Raw genomic sequence first — 14,986 nt, 5'->3', positions numbered from 1 at the left:
TTGCCAGAAATTTGAATGGGGCCCTGGTTTCACTCACTGTCAGAGAGAGACTAGGTTGAGGCAGGGGGCCCAATCCTGTAGCCCAGGAGGAAGCAGACCTCTTGCTAAACTCAACAGAAATTCTGCTTAGCTGAGGGTTGCAGGAGCAGCATCAGGTGGAAGCTAATTCGAATTGTGAAAAGTATTTTTCTACCTGCATTTCTGTTTACAAAGGGAGGGGTTAAATGGAGTCTTGCCAAAGTGACCATTTAATGATCTTTCCAAACATATCCAACTTTACTGAAGCAAAAGAAAAGTGAATAATCTCTAGTGCTTTAAATTATCCCAGCTCTGCACAGATAACTAACTATTTTATCCTAGGGGGAGGGTTTGCTATTCCCATTTTGCAGACGGAGAAAGTGTGGGCATTGTAGTGGCGTTCAGGGTGCGGTCCAGGGAGCGGTTTATTGTGTGCTTTGCCCCTAGCCCTCTGGTCTATTTAAAGGACTCTTGAAAAACAAGGTGTTATTCTGGTGTCCTTTCGCCAATGGACACGGGGGGAGGGGGGGGGTAATTCGAAGAAGAAACGAAGCGTGAGGGGATCAAGCCCACTCCACTAACGTTAATGACTCTCTGATTTAGGGGGATTTAATCTTTACTCCGCCTCATCATCCGGTTGGCACCAAAGGGAGCAGAATGTGGCCTTTGGATTGCCACTGGAATGTATGTGGATACACGGTCTCCGCACCCAGCCCTGCCACTCCTCACTGGCAGCAATAGCAGCGTGAGGACAGGCTATTCCCCCTGCGTGGGGATTTGCAAGAAAGGACCCTGCCATCCTTGTCTGCAATCTTCATTTTCTATTCTTCTATTTCTTTCTTCATAGTCTCATCACTGGCAACGACACCACTTCGAAGAGGCATTGTCTGAGCAGGAAACATGTTCCTTATATGATGAATATTTACATACGCTTTCCCCGCATGTAGTGTGACGTTACCAAGGCTGGATCAGTTGGGAAACTGAGTCTTAAGCCTTCACGAATCAGACTGGGAATAGAATGGCAGAACCTCCCTTGTTGGGACCAGACAGTAAAGATGCACGCATCTCGCTATCTAACCGGTTATTCTGCCTAGAGAGCTGGAGAACTAGGGGCAGATTGCTAGAAAGCTGCCCGGGGCTGTATTTAGCACCTACAAGGGGGATGGGGCGGCGGCGGAGGGTGGGGTGGGGGGGGGTCCGTTTGTTCTCTGGAAGCTAAATCATCGATTAATGTAGAGAAGCCTTTCCCTTAGCAGGTGGCTAACTAACGCGAAGGCCTTGCTTGCTGATAATTGTACATAGTGGGAATTTCAGATGGAAATCTTTCCTTAAAGCAGTTATAAACAATGCACATCTGCATTAGCTTGGCTTACAGAAAGGGACATTGAGGGTAAAGTTTGCACGGAAATGTACTTTGATTGATCATTTGGTCGAAAATCTCCTCCTGCTTTTACTTCACAGATAAGTGAGCGCAAAAGCGCACCAGACATAGCCGATCTATAGCATGCATTGATTGACATGTGCGTTTGGGGAGTGGCTTTTTTTTAAATGCCATAATAAGCTCGTGATGACGGCTACCTATAGGTCATACAAAGGCTTCCGAGCTGAAGGTATTATTTGGTCTCGTAGTGGATGAAGTATGTCAGAACTCTTCGGTTATCTCTTGGGATTAGTCTGAAAATGTTGGCATTTGTGCGTGATTTCCGCTTTACAGTTCAATACACGCTGCTATCCTTAGCTAGCCAAGGGACACAACTGACAACAGTATGCATCCGATGAAGTGAGCTGTAGCTCACTAAAGCTTATGCTCAAATAAATTGGTTAGTCTCTAAGGTGCCATAAGTCCTCCTGTTCTTTTTGCGGATACAGACTAACACGGCTGTTACTCTAAAAACTGACACTTTGGAATTGACAAACCTCGTGGCTAGAAATAGTCTCTGCTGGCCTGTGAGTCTGGAGTGAAAGGGGCTTTCTGCTGTGCTCCAGGTAACTGGGGAGCTTTGATTGGACACAATGAGTGGAAAGGTTTTTGTGGCTGTTGTTGGAGGGACCAGATTGGACTTCCCCATCCATGTTACCAGCTGACCGTCCTTTTTATCATACCTGCCCAGGGAATTATGTCAGTAAACAATGCGCGTTGTGTGTGTGTGTGTGTGTGAAAGACACACAGAGAGAGTTCAGTTTGCTGTCATGTATTCCCCAAAAGAGCCCCCACAGCTTCCTTCTAAAAGCCCAGGGACCCCAATTCGTTCTCCAGGAACATCTCTTCCCTAGGATGCCTGGCTTCGGGGATGATTCATGGACATATATGGGACATTTGGACCCAACCTCCGGTACTCCTTTCCACTGACCTCACTGACTCTGCGAAAGAGGAGGGCGCTTGGCTCCAAAGCCTGTTAGAGGGCTCTAACGAAATGATTGCAGGCGGGATAAGGTTTCCCAATAATGCACGGATCGTGCCTGCCAAATAGTCGAGACGCACCCCACCTCTGCCGGAGAAACAGTTCATGGAGTCCCTATTGTCTTGCATGTAATGGTGCCGCCTTGTTCTAAGCGTATGTCCCCTAGGTATGGACAGGCAGCATACAGTTGATCTCATAAGCTGATTTGGTGATTTATATTTCTACTTTGGACCAACGCCTCAACTATCAGAAATTCGGATCTATTTTTCGGCAACTCCTTATCTTCTTTAAGTTTTCAAAGTCATGTTGATATTTCCGTATGATTGTACCAACACACTGTGCTTCTGGACAACAATACCTTATCTTCCTCTGAGAACTAATTTGGATATTAATCAGCTAGGTATTAAAAATTAGGAAGACTTTTATTGTCAAAGAGAGCAATTAGAGTACATGTAAATTAACTCCTGGGAACTTCTGCAACCTATTTGGTTATTTTCTTTTTTTTGCATCCCATTGTGCTATTTATTTAGCAGAAAAATCAATACGCTCACTTGTCCCCTGTATAGAATGGAAATATACCGTATTAATTCTCTTCAGTCTGCATATTAGAAAAAGCTTTTTCTCCCTTCGCTCAACTGTGAATAAATACAAACCAGTATTTTATTTTTGGTCCCAAACTCTCACTACCGAGCAGGACTTTTTTAAACCCACAAAATGGTGTAAGCTTTGCAAAGGGGGGGGGGGGTTCTTGCAACATCACAACAATTACAACTATGTCCCTTGTCCACAAACAACAAATCCAGCTATTTTCCCAAGTCACATAAAATCAAAATCCCCTGTCTTTGACGCATTTTGTCATTTACTTTTGCCTCACTCCAACTACCTAAGATTTGGATTCGGGCATTTCAAATGCATTTTGATTATAAAGGCAAACCCCGAAAATAAATTCAAGCATAATTCGGGGGCGGGAAGATACAGTTTATAAAACCTTGCTCTCAGAGGATTAAGGTTGTTCATGCTACAAGAATAATTGTCCTTCTAATGACTCTGTAGCGGTTTTATCTTCATTCAGCAAACCAATTTAGTTCCTTCAGAATTATTTGCTTTCAGCGCACATCGGAAAGTAAAAGAGATGACTTATCTGAAACATTCGTGGGACCTAAACATTTCTTCTGGACAAGTTACTCAGAGCAAGATTATTGTATGGTTAATAACGCTTGTTGGGGTTAGAAACGCGTCTTGCCTTAGAAATAAGCTTATTGGTGGGCTCTGTTGATTTATATCAATATTTATGTTTTTCCAAAGGATAGTTTAATCTTATTTTTGTCAGCGTACTCCCCTCTCTTTAAATACTACTTCACTTTTCATGCAGCAGCTTATTCTGAAAATAGCGTCAAAAATCATGGGAGATAATGATTGTCTTGAAGGGATTCTAGGTTTGGCTCAATAGCGGATTTGCTGAGGAACGCAACACATGGCCCGGAGGAGCGTCACCTTGCAAGAGGTGAAACAGGCCAGATCCTGCTCTCTGATTTCACTAAAGGAAAGGCCAGCCTCAACAGAAAATGATCCCGTGGGGGGGGGGGGGGGGGAGGGTTATAAAACAAAACAAGCTTGGGACTGGTGAGATAACACACAAGACAGACCCGATCCTGCAGGCTCACTGGGAACTTTGCCTGAGAAAGGATTGCAAGATCAGACCTAAAACAGCTTTCCTCCAAATAGCTGACAACAAGAATACCCTGTAGCAGGAATCAGACGTGTAGGTTCAGTCTAATCTCCCTTTCTCAATATAAGAATATTCACAGCTCTTCTTTGGTTTCTCTTGCATCCAACTACCTGATACATCCAAAGACGCATCGATGCGATAAAGCTCCTTTCACTCCAGAATCAGAGGCTCCTGCCTCAGCCTGGAAGTGCTGGACAAAGCTTCTTTTGAATCTAACGATGGCTAGGCCAGATCGACCGAAAGTTCAGTATCTGGAGGGTAGGGGAGACTAATTCCTTTGATCAGAAGGCACCAACTTCTGCCTCAAGGCAGGGCCCGATCCCGATAGCAATTCAGTAACATCTTGTCTGGCTGCGGAGCTCGCTTCCAGACTCTTCCCCCCCACCCCCCACCCCAGCCCATTTATGCCGTGTTAAGCTGCGCAGATCTGAGTTCCAGCCAGCGGGAAAATGCTCAAAGCATTCTCGCTACCCACCCGTACGCGGAGATATAAATACATGGGGATATTTTAAAGATCTCCTCTGTGGGAAGCGATTGTGTCTTGGATCTAAATAGTAACGTTCGAAGGTTAATATCTCTGGAACTAGTTTCTGTTTCAGGGACTACTCCTTTGCCAGCAAACCCCCCAAAAATCTTGCGCTAAAGAGGGCTGTAAATTTCTGCCCTGTGATGTCGTCAAATATTTCATTGAAGAACGTCATTGAAACTGTGTGTTTTGGGGCAACCTCGGGACCGTGCAGCGAAAAAGTCCAATCCTTTTTTCCGACCAAGGCTTGAACTTCTTCCTAACATGCAGCTGCCAGGAGGCCTTAAGTGCTGCATTTATGCTCCAATAGACCCAACAGCGGCTGGATTCGACAACTGAGCAGCAGTAATTTGTGCAAAGCCGCCCCAAAACTCGGGGGGTCAATCTTCACGCTCCCCGCAAACCCCTGTAGATTTCGCTCACTCCCGACTCGGAACCTACCCTTGTAAGATCCCACTGATGTGTGTGTTCCGCTATAAGATAATATTCTATTCAGGCCGTCTAATGTTGTTCACAGAAACCCTATTTATACATTCATAACATAGGTCAGGGCGCAGATGTGTACACACGGGTGTGTAGACCTGTACAGACATAGGTGTATGTTGTGTGATGGGAAACACACATTCTAGATAAATGAATAAAAGGATCAATGAGACTAGGGAGTCAGATTCCGATCAGGGCTGATTTGAAATCAATAAGCGTTATGGGAGGGATGAAAGTAGGCCCTGATTTCCGGGTGACTTTCCACAAGCATAAGTGGACCAGTGAATGGCGTATGCATGCTGCATTGTGGGGCTAGTTATATCCTCGCAGCACTCTCATGGCATGGACCTGCATCTGAATCCTGTTTCGTCCAATAGCCTGCTACCCTCTGCCTTTAACCCCTTGTTGCCAAGACTGGGTTGCTAAAGCTGGCTCTCTTGCCTTGCTGGTCTCCAGGGAAATCAGCGGCGCTCCGGGAAAGCTTGTCTTTTCCGCCACATATTTCCTGCATGAACTCACTTACGGTGCTTTGAGCGATGGTGGTTGTTTTTTTTTTGTTTTTTTTTTCCCCCTACCCGGAGAAGCTGAAACGCTGATGGTGCGTGAGACCGAAACCTACGCCGGGTCCGAACTTTAGTAACAGATCGCGGATGCTAGAGCTGCCCCGAGGGCTTTGCATCCCCCCCTAGCCTTGCCCAGACCTTCACTGGTTAATCCGCCGTGCACACGTGCAGCTGGGCTCTTAAAGGTGGGATGGGGAGCAAGCGTCTCCCAGGCTTTTCCCCCTGGAGGAGCCTCTTCTGGACAGGTTCTTATAGAGGGGAGATGCCAATGAGCTGCCCGAAGCGTGCCCCCCGCCCCCAAACAGTGCCCCCTCCTGTCAACACCTTTTAGGTTGGAATATTTACACGTTAACAAAATGCCCCCCTCCTTCCTCCCTCCGTCTGTAACCCACTGGCTGAATCCGCCCCGTCACTCCCTCCCCTCCTACCTTATGTAAACGTTTAGGCATCAGTTTGCACTGGGCTAAAGCGAGGAGTTTGGGCGATCGCCTCCAGAAAGCGAAGTAGGGGGGCGGGCTTCTCCAACTGAAGTCCCTGGTGTTAATGAAAAGCAGGGGCAGTGGAGAGGAGGACGCACGCCTGTCTCTGCCCTCTCCATGGGTGGTCTGCGCTCGGATAAACACATGGGCCTCTTAGCAAAGCAGCACCCAACTGCACATTCTTCTTACCACAATACTACCTATATACATTTCCATACTCGGATTACAGGCTGGCTTGTTGCAGAGTCTAGTTCACTTAAGCAATTAGCTAGTAAAAATACCTTCAGCGCAGGAAAAGGAAGAAAGCTCAGATTTGTCTATTTTTACACAAAGCACGGCAGATTTTAAAAAAAAAGAGGAGAAAAAATGTCTTTTGGAAATTAATTTTAAAACAAAGGGTTATTGAAAGAAAGAAAGAAAGAAAGAAAGAAAGAAAGAAAGAAAGAAAGAAAGAAAGAAAGAAAGAATAGAAACGTTACAGGCCCGCAGGACTGATTTTTAGCCCAACCGTCTGATGTGAAATCTCCATCAAAGTGTCAACATATTTTAAAAATACAATAATTGCTCTAAATTATATTTTCCCCATCTAGTTTATTTTGCTGACGGGGCCACAGATAAGGAGGGGAGATCTTATATTTTTAATGGGTTTGTTTTATACAGGAAAATATCTATCCACATAAATCACCGGTCTGACATTTTTCTAGGGAATGAATTTAAGACATATCCTATTTGCCCTTTAAGAATCCGGTCTTGACCATATTTTGAATAATTTTGACGTTTTATAACCAACAAACCACGGAAGCTAAGAAGTTACCTAACAACTTGGTCCTCTCAGTCTATAATAATAGTGACACCGAGGGTTAATTTATTGTAAAATAAAATCCTTGTGCTATATACAATAAATCATGTCTTGGCCTTTACTCCCAAAATCTGTTATTTACTAAACACACAGGTTAGTTTACTACATAAAACGATGTAACATTTCTTCCTTTCCCACAGCTAGGCCTATGAAATACGGAGTAGATTATGACTGGGGTTTTGTTTTTTTGTTTTGTTTTAAAGTTTACCAGATAAAGACGTCGGGAAAAAATCTTCACACTCCCAAAAGTCAGTGGGGGAAACAAAGAAAACAATGAAGCAAAAGACTGTTTTATTTTAAAGAAAATTGTTTCGTTAAAACCACTGAAACAAGCCTCATCTTTGCTCCAGCTGATTGTTTTTTCTGATACAATAGTCGAGATACTTCCTCGTGTAAATTACCACCATTTTAACTTGAACTGCAATACAAGCAGTAAAGCCGGACTTTTATTTTTAATGTGTCCTTATCAGCACCCCAGAAACAATTGCAAAAGATCTTAATACGTTGCATCCCTTGTTTACAATTCTGGAATTGACATATATAATCTGCGTTCTGAATTGTTTAATTTCCGAGTTCATTCCTATATTTCTTTCAAGCAAAGTGGGGGGAGGGAGGGAGAGGGAGGAAGGCACCTACAATGCGATTTCATATTTTAAAGAAATCAAGAAAAATAATAATTTGAGCTATAACACAACAGCTGCAATGGAGAAGAATAGGTTAGACATGCTCACAAGAAAATTAAACGCTGATTTAAGAAGGTTATTCTGCATTATAAATCTGGTATCTGTAAACAGAGAAAACATATGCTCACTTACTGAAGAAGAGATGGGGAAATGTCTGATGTTTTTTTTTAAACTGAGCAACAACACATGATACACTCACGATTGGTTATCCCCGTTTGCTCTATGCTTTTTCTGGCATAGAATGGTATTTTAACCCGTGTGCCTTCCTGCTCCGAGATGGAGATGTGGAACGGAATTTTCTGCACTGGGGGATGGTCCCTCCTCTGTATAATATCAGTTTATGGGACCATTTCACCTCATTTCTGTAGCCGGGGGCGTGGGGAGAAGGCCATATAGAAACAGAGAGCCCCCTGTCACATTGCAGTTGTATGTGGATTATCCTGCAACCCAGGCCCTGAATCAAGGCTATTTACTAGAGAGCTTTCCTTCTGGCTCGCAGCTCAGGTCATTTTACCGGCTGTGAAATACCAATCAAAAAAACATTGTCTGCGGTGCATACGTTTCATCGATGCTTCATTTTTTGTCCTGTTAGCATGTTGTAAGGGCCAGTGACACACAACTATATACCGAGGTACACTGACAGAGCTGAACCGAGCAGCAGAAGTCCCGAAATGCGCTCGTTTCCCGTGGAAACATGCGTTCTGCTACCCCTTGCAAACGCTGGAGATTGCGTCTGAGTTTTGCAAGAGGAAAAAAAAACCACAAAACACAAAAAACAAACCCCTGATGTGAAATCCCTGTTGGTGGTATCACAGATGTGTCAGGCGCCCTAGAGGCTAGTAACGACTGGCTGCAAATAGCGTTAACAGGGATTTTGGAAACCCGATCAGTATCTATCTTTCTTTTAAAAGGTATTAAATTATCATAAAACCCTTAAAAGCGAATCTGGGCAGAAGGGGAAATTAAAGGAGGAAGGAGAGAAGGCGGAGGGGTTTTCAGCCTTTCACTCGGCTAAGATACTTTGCAGAGCCGAGAACAGGCAGGAGCAGAGCAAACTCTGGTGGATTTTTTTTCGTACTATCTGGCCTTTGCTCCCCCCCCCCCCCCATCTTGACAAGAAAGAAAACGGCAACAGCCAGCACATCTGCTCAGTTTCTAGCGATGAACTGTGAAAGCCAAACTCCCCCCCACACACACCCCCGCACAAGCCCCCCTCTTATAGCTTAATTGTGCAAAAGTTACCACGCGCGCCTGGTAAGAAGGTGACAAAAGTTTAAAGTGACTTACCTTGATTAGTGAGTGACAGCTTTACTGATGAAAAGATGGTCAGACTTTTTTGTGGGTGGGGGTCTGATGAAGGCCTTGCCCTCCTTTTCCTCCCCCTCTCCATGTGGGGTGTGGGTGTGTGTATGATCCATTACTTCTGAGGATCAAAGTCTGGCCATAGCTGAAAAAATCAACACATGTTTATATCACAACAACAACAAACAACAACAAAAATCTAACCCGGCAGCAAAACAGGCCACGGGCGCTATTTTATATGGCTTAGCAAGGGGCCCTATGCGAACTACCAGGGACTTTTCTTTCTGATTTCTTTTTATTAAAGAACCCCTGAGAAGATGTTTACATTTCGCTGTATAAACATCCTGCCCATGTTCCTGTCTATCTTCAAAAGAAATAAGAAACTTGGTTTTTAAGTGGGAGAGCTTCACTCCGGCTACATTTCAAATGAGAGTCGCACTCCAGGGCGAGCCGCATTTCCCCTTTTTCATCGAGTTGTGTACAAACAGCCCTCGTGGCTTTCAGAGCCAGCAAACAGCTGTCTGCATCGGGCCATAGCCCGGGAACTTAGCTTCTGCGGCTTGGATTTTTGTCTCTTTTAAATCCTGCAGGCGCTTTGTTTTTTCCTTCCCCCCCCCCGCCCCCCCCTCCCAGCCCCGTTTTGATCTCTATCATGATTTAGGAATAGAGACGGTAAGAGCAAAGATCTTAGAAAACTCCCTCGTGCATTGCAAATTTGTCTTCACTGTCCTCAACTGGGCTTTGGGGGCTGAAAATCAGAGACGTCCGGATGAAAATGTTAGTGACTTAAAAACGTGGTTACCTGCGGGGCAAAATAAAGACAATAAAACGCCCTCCCTCCCGGCCCCCCTCCCCCCAATCGCCCCCGCACAGGCCACCTGGGCCGGGGGGTGGGGGGCGTATTGAGAAGGGATTGACGCCCAGGACGAGAAGGAGCAGCCTGAGAGTCCGTTGCAAAGCAGTTGGCCGGAGTGTAAAGGTCCCTTTAAGTGCCCACCAGAGCTGAGCTTGAGCGAAGGGGCGGGCGGGCGGGCGGGCGGGCGGGGGGGGGGGGGAGAAAAGGGGGAGGTGGGGGAGTTGGTCGGGGCGGGGAATTCCTCTTGCTTCTTACGTCTGACTGTCAAGACCCGACAGACGCCGCTGACACGAGATAAAGTTAAAGGCGATCGGCGCGGCTGGGGGCAGAATCCAGCCCGACGGAGATGAAAAGCAGCTCCCAGCAGCAGCCGAGCTGAGAGCCAGGAGGCGGCGTTGGGGGAGACCAGCCTCTTCCAAAACAACGTAGGGGAAAGGGGGAAAAAAAAAAACCCACCAATTCCAGGGGGCTTCTCTGCTCGGCGCCCGAGCCCGGACAGCGGCCCCGTCCCTCCGCCTCTGGCTCAGCCTTGCCGCGGGGCTCGGATTTAGGGCCAGGGTGGAGGGGTCACTTGCGTTTGTTTATCCGAAGGGGGAACAGGCCCCTGGTGGAGAGACCCCCTGCAGCTAGACAGAGGGGGGGGGCAAATAACAACCCCCAGCCGCGCGGCCTGGGTCCGGGGGGGGGGAGGAGGGCTGAGCAGCGGGGGCCCGAGCTGGTTTGGGGACGCCGCTGTCGATGACTGCAGAGGTGCCGCAGGCTCCTTCCTCTCAGCCCCCTCCTCCCGCGGCGCTCGGCGGCTGCAGCCTCATGTCCTCGGCGCTGGAGAAGCCGCAGCAGCAGCCGGGCTCGGCCATGGAGTCCGCCTCCTCCGCCGCCGGCAGCACCCCGGCGGGCGGCGGCAAAGCCAAGAAGAGCAACGCCGGGATCCGGCGGCCGGAGAAGCCCCCCTACTCCTACATCGCCCTGATCGTCATGGCCATCCAGAGCTCGCCGTCCAAGCGCCTGACGCTGAGCGAGATCTACCAGTTCCTGCAGAGCCGCTTCCCCTTCTTCCGCGGCTCCTACCAGGGCTGGAAGAACTCGGTGCGCCACAACCTCTCGCTCAACGAGTGCTTCATCAAGCTGCCCAAGGGGCTGGGCCGCCCGGGCAAGGGCCACTACTGGACCATCGACCCGGCCAGCGAGTTCATGTTCGAGGAAGGCTCCTTCCGCAGGAGACCCCGCGGCTTCAGGAGGAAATGCCAAGCCCTCAAGCCCATGTACAGCATGATGAACAGCCTGGGCTTCAACCACCTCTCCCCGGAGAGCTACGGCTTCCAGGGCTCGGCCGGGGGCCTCTCCTGCGGCCCCAGCAGCCTGGCCCTGGACGGGGGCCTGGGCATGATGAACGGGCACTTGCCCAGCAACGTGGACAGCATGGGCCTGGCGGGACACTCCGTGCCCCACCTGCCCGCCAACGGCGGGCACTCCTACATGGGCAGCTGCACCGGCTCCTCCGGGGGCGACTACCCGCATCACGAGAGCTCCGTGCCGGCCTCCCCGCTGCTGGCCAGCGGCGGGGTGATGGAGCCCCACTCGGTCTACTCCAGCTCGGCCTCGCCGTGGGCCCCTTCGGCCTCGGCCGCCCTCAACAGCGGGGCGCCCTACATCAAGCAGCAGTCCTTGTCCCCCTGCAACCCCGCGGCCAACCCGCTCTCCTCCGGCCTCTCCACGCACTCGCTGGACCAGTCCTACCTTCACCAGAACAGCCACAACGCCGCAGAGCTGCAAGGTAAGCGGGGAGGTGGGGGGCCGGCGCCCGGTGGCCTGGGGAGAGCGGGGGGGGGGGGCTTCCCAGGTGTGCACTGCTGAGGAGCGGGTCATAGAGCACGCGTGCAACGTAGGTGTGACATCCATGCAAGTGATCTCACGCGGGCCTTGCAATAGATCCTGTTCGCACCCATGCAAGTGACCCTTAGGAACACTTCCTGCAAGGGCTTGCGTGTTCAGACCCACACACACGCACGGGCATGCATGCCCGCACACTTAAACATATACCCACGCATGGAGAGGCGTGGGGGCCCTGTCTATCCCTCTTTTCTCCCACGGCTGTTGTGTAAATGTCGTGACCCCATTTTCGCGGCCTTCAGGAAAAGATTTTAAATCTGTCATGTCTCAGTGTGAAATCAGGCAGATAAATACAAAGGGTGTGGGAGTGTGTTTGTGTGTGCGTGTGTGATATTTTAATTATCCATCTTTCTGATTTCAAATGCCATTTAGGAATTCAGGCCCCAAATCTGATATCACTCCTTCCACCTTTTTCGGTGCACTCTGGTTTGCATTGGATTCCTCCCATTTGGGGATATTTCTCTGTAGTCTCTTCGCAGCCTGTATAACAAACAACAGTAAATAATTGCTGGCCTGGTACATGAACGATCCCTTCCTACCTCTGCAAAGCAGATCGGTAGAGCTGACTAGCTATATCCACACATAAGCTGTCCCATTAGAGCCGTGAAATGCCGTCGATTTTGGGAACAGAGCGAACTCTGCAGTAGCTTAGGGGAGCATTTGGCAAGGGACAGGGTGTCCCGATAGATGTCCCCGAAGGAAAGTAATCTAGAGTTCTGTATCCCGCCTTAGATTAGACTCTTCCCAGCCAGGGAATTCCCTTGCGAGGGTGAATTAAATCAACGCACCTACTCCCCTTGTGCTATATCCCGCGAGGTGCGTTCTGTGGGTTTCACCTGGGGAGGGGGATGCGGTTTCTAGGAGCCAGGAGATGTTGTGGCCGGGGCAGAGCCATTCCCGGAGCGGGCCTGCTTCAAGGAAACACGCCAGTGGCGAGGGTTTAGGGCAGCGGTCGGCAGGAGCAGCAAGCTGCGGGAAGAGGTTATCTCGGGCCCAGCAGCCTGCGGCTCTGCTGGGGGATTCCCTTTGCTTGCGGTGGGGACAGCCCCACGGTGCGCTGTGTTTGTACCGTCCCATCCCAGGGGACCTAGGGTGAAATCCTGGCTCCATTGCAGGCCGTGGGGGTTTGTCCAGAGGCCAGGAATTCACTCCTGGCATGCCTGGCGTTGAAACCAATTCCGCCGGGCTCTGTTTTTCCAGGCATGTTTTTCTGCGCGGAGGTTGGTGCTTTCGTGTCCCGTGGGCAATGTCGTGCTAGGCCCGGCGCTAGTGAGAAGGTGACTGTGGGACCCGGAGAGGGGGGAAATGTTCTGATATATTTTAACCGGATCTGAATTAATCGATTAGATCGGGCACTAATAGCATCGAACCAAAAATGAATCCAGCTCGCTGGATCGACTCTGACCACAGTGGCAATTTGGTTCGATCGGGTCCTTGTATCTATACGCTGTAGACAGACGACGAACTGGATTTTGGCCAGTGGCTCGCTCGATCATCTTTTCTGCTGGAGTATCAGGGCTCGCAGTTAGAATAGAAATGAAGCGATCGCAAAGCAAGGAAGTTTTAAAACTGCAACACAGAGCTGCTGTTTTTCAATAGGGCTGAAGCCGGGGTTTCTCCGTGGCCTGACTTCTGTGTTGAAACCTGACAATTTACTTCAGCAGCTTTTTAAAAATTGGCTACCTCTTTCCTTCCTCTTCCCCTCGCCATTTTAATCGAGTGCTATTTGGGAGAACTGAATTTTTAACACATCTCCTGGGGGACGGTTGGGGGCCCATCTGGACTTTGAAATGCGGGCCTGCTGGAGAAACGTACAGTCCGGCGTGTAAACGGAGTCCCATAAAATAAGGGTGAACAGGAATAGCGGCCATGAAACATTGCAATGTCCCTCTGCGTTTGCCACCCCTTGGCAAATCTCCTTTCCCACCTATCCGTCCATGGCAGGTGGACCGCTCAGCCCCTCATGTAAACATACTGTTAAAGGAACTAAACTGCAGCGTCTGAATTAATCCATATTAATAATTTCAGATCAACTGCGAAATATAATTGGAATAGACCGGGTGAATCATTTCAGATTCGCTGCAAAATTCCATTGGACTAGTCCGGATTGATCATTCGAAATTAACTGCCAACTTTAATTTATTCCTAATCGGAGAGACACACTACGGGGTTTTAAATGCAATATTTTAAATACCAAGCGTGTAACAATGAAACGTTTCCGTCTAACAGATCTTTGTTAACCAAACCCAAGTCCTCCCATGTTGGTGCCAGAGTTGATTGATTTTGTGCTGGAAAAAATGAATAATTCGGAAGGCTGTCGGCACCCTTGCGCTTACTAGTATTATTATCCTTGTTTACATTGCCGTGGTTTGCTTTAATATAACATTGCTTTGCTTTTGGTGTCACTGGGGGAAATCTCTTGGAGGTTTCGCTTTGATTTCGATGGGAGTTCCGCTTAAAAACCCCAGGCTCTCTGGGCTTCCTTACATTTGACCCCCGCGTTCGCTGACTCTCGTTCTTTTCGTTGTCAGCGCTCAGGAGCAGTGGGAACAGGGAGGGGTAAGAAGTCAAAGCCCGGTAGGTCCCACTGGAAATCGAGGGGCCTTTCCCTCCCCCGTTGACTCCCACGGAAGGAGCATCAGGCCCGCAATCTGTACATCAAGGACGCAGAATGTAAACACACATCTTAGAAATGCTTCTGCTTCCTTAGCCAGCCAGGAAATATACCGCCCCATCCTGCAATTCGCATTCGGGCAAAACTCCCATTAAAGTCAATGGGAATTTCCTCTGAGTAAGGGCTGCAGACATTGAAGCCATGACAGCACCTGTTTGGGCGCAACAACCCCCCCCCTTCTCCCCCCCCCCCGGGATGATAAAGCCGCACTGGCGTGTTCCCTTCGGTGCAGTGAAAACCCTCCTCCCAAATGCCCCCCAGCACGGGGCGAGGGTAGAGACCCCCCAAGTCCCTCTATAGCATTACTGCTCTAGCCACTTGCTAAAGCTTCATTTTAATTCTGATCCCCGATTTCTTCCAGGAATCCCGCGGTATCATTCCCAGTCTCCGAGCATGTGTGACAGGAAAGAATTCGTCTTCTCTTTCAACGCAATGGCCTCTTCCTCGATGCATTCAGCAGGGAGTGGATCTTACTATCATCAGCAAGTGACATACCAAGACATCAAGCCCTGTGTTATGTGA

The 14,986-nt window shown here is 48.8% G+C and overlaps 1 protein-coding gene across 1 annotated transcript; it reads left to right on the top strand.

Moving 5' to 3' along the window:
* The first annotated feature begins 10,638 nt into the window (after positions 1–10,638).
* Positions 10,639–14,986, top strand: FOXF1 (forkhead box F1). Its single transcript, XM_077831238.1, has 2 exons — positions 10,639–11,674; positions 14,826–14,986. Exons 1-2 carry the CDS (start codon positions 10,639–10,641, stop codon positions 14,984–14,986), a joined length of 1,197 nt encoding a protein of 398 aa, XP_077687364.1.

The sequence above is a fragment of the Eretmochelys imbricata genome, chromosome 12 (genome assembly GCF_965152235.1).
Source record: "Eretmochelys imbricata isolate rEreImb1 chromosome 12, rEreImb1.hap1, whole genome shotgun sequence".
NCBI classification, from domain to species: Eukaryota; Metazoa; Chordata; order Testudines; family Cheloniidae; genus Eretmochelys; species Eretmochelys imbricata.
The sequence above is the reverse complement of the archived record's forward strand: the minus strand, read 5'-3'. Positions and strand labels throughout refer to the sequence as shown.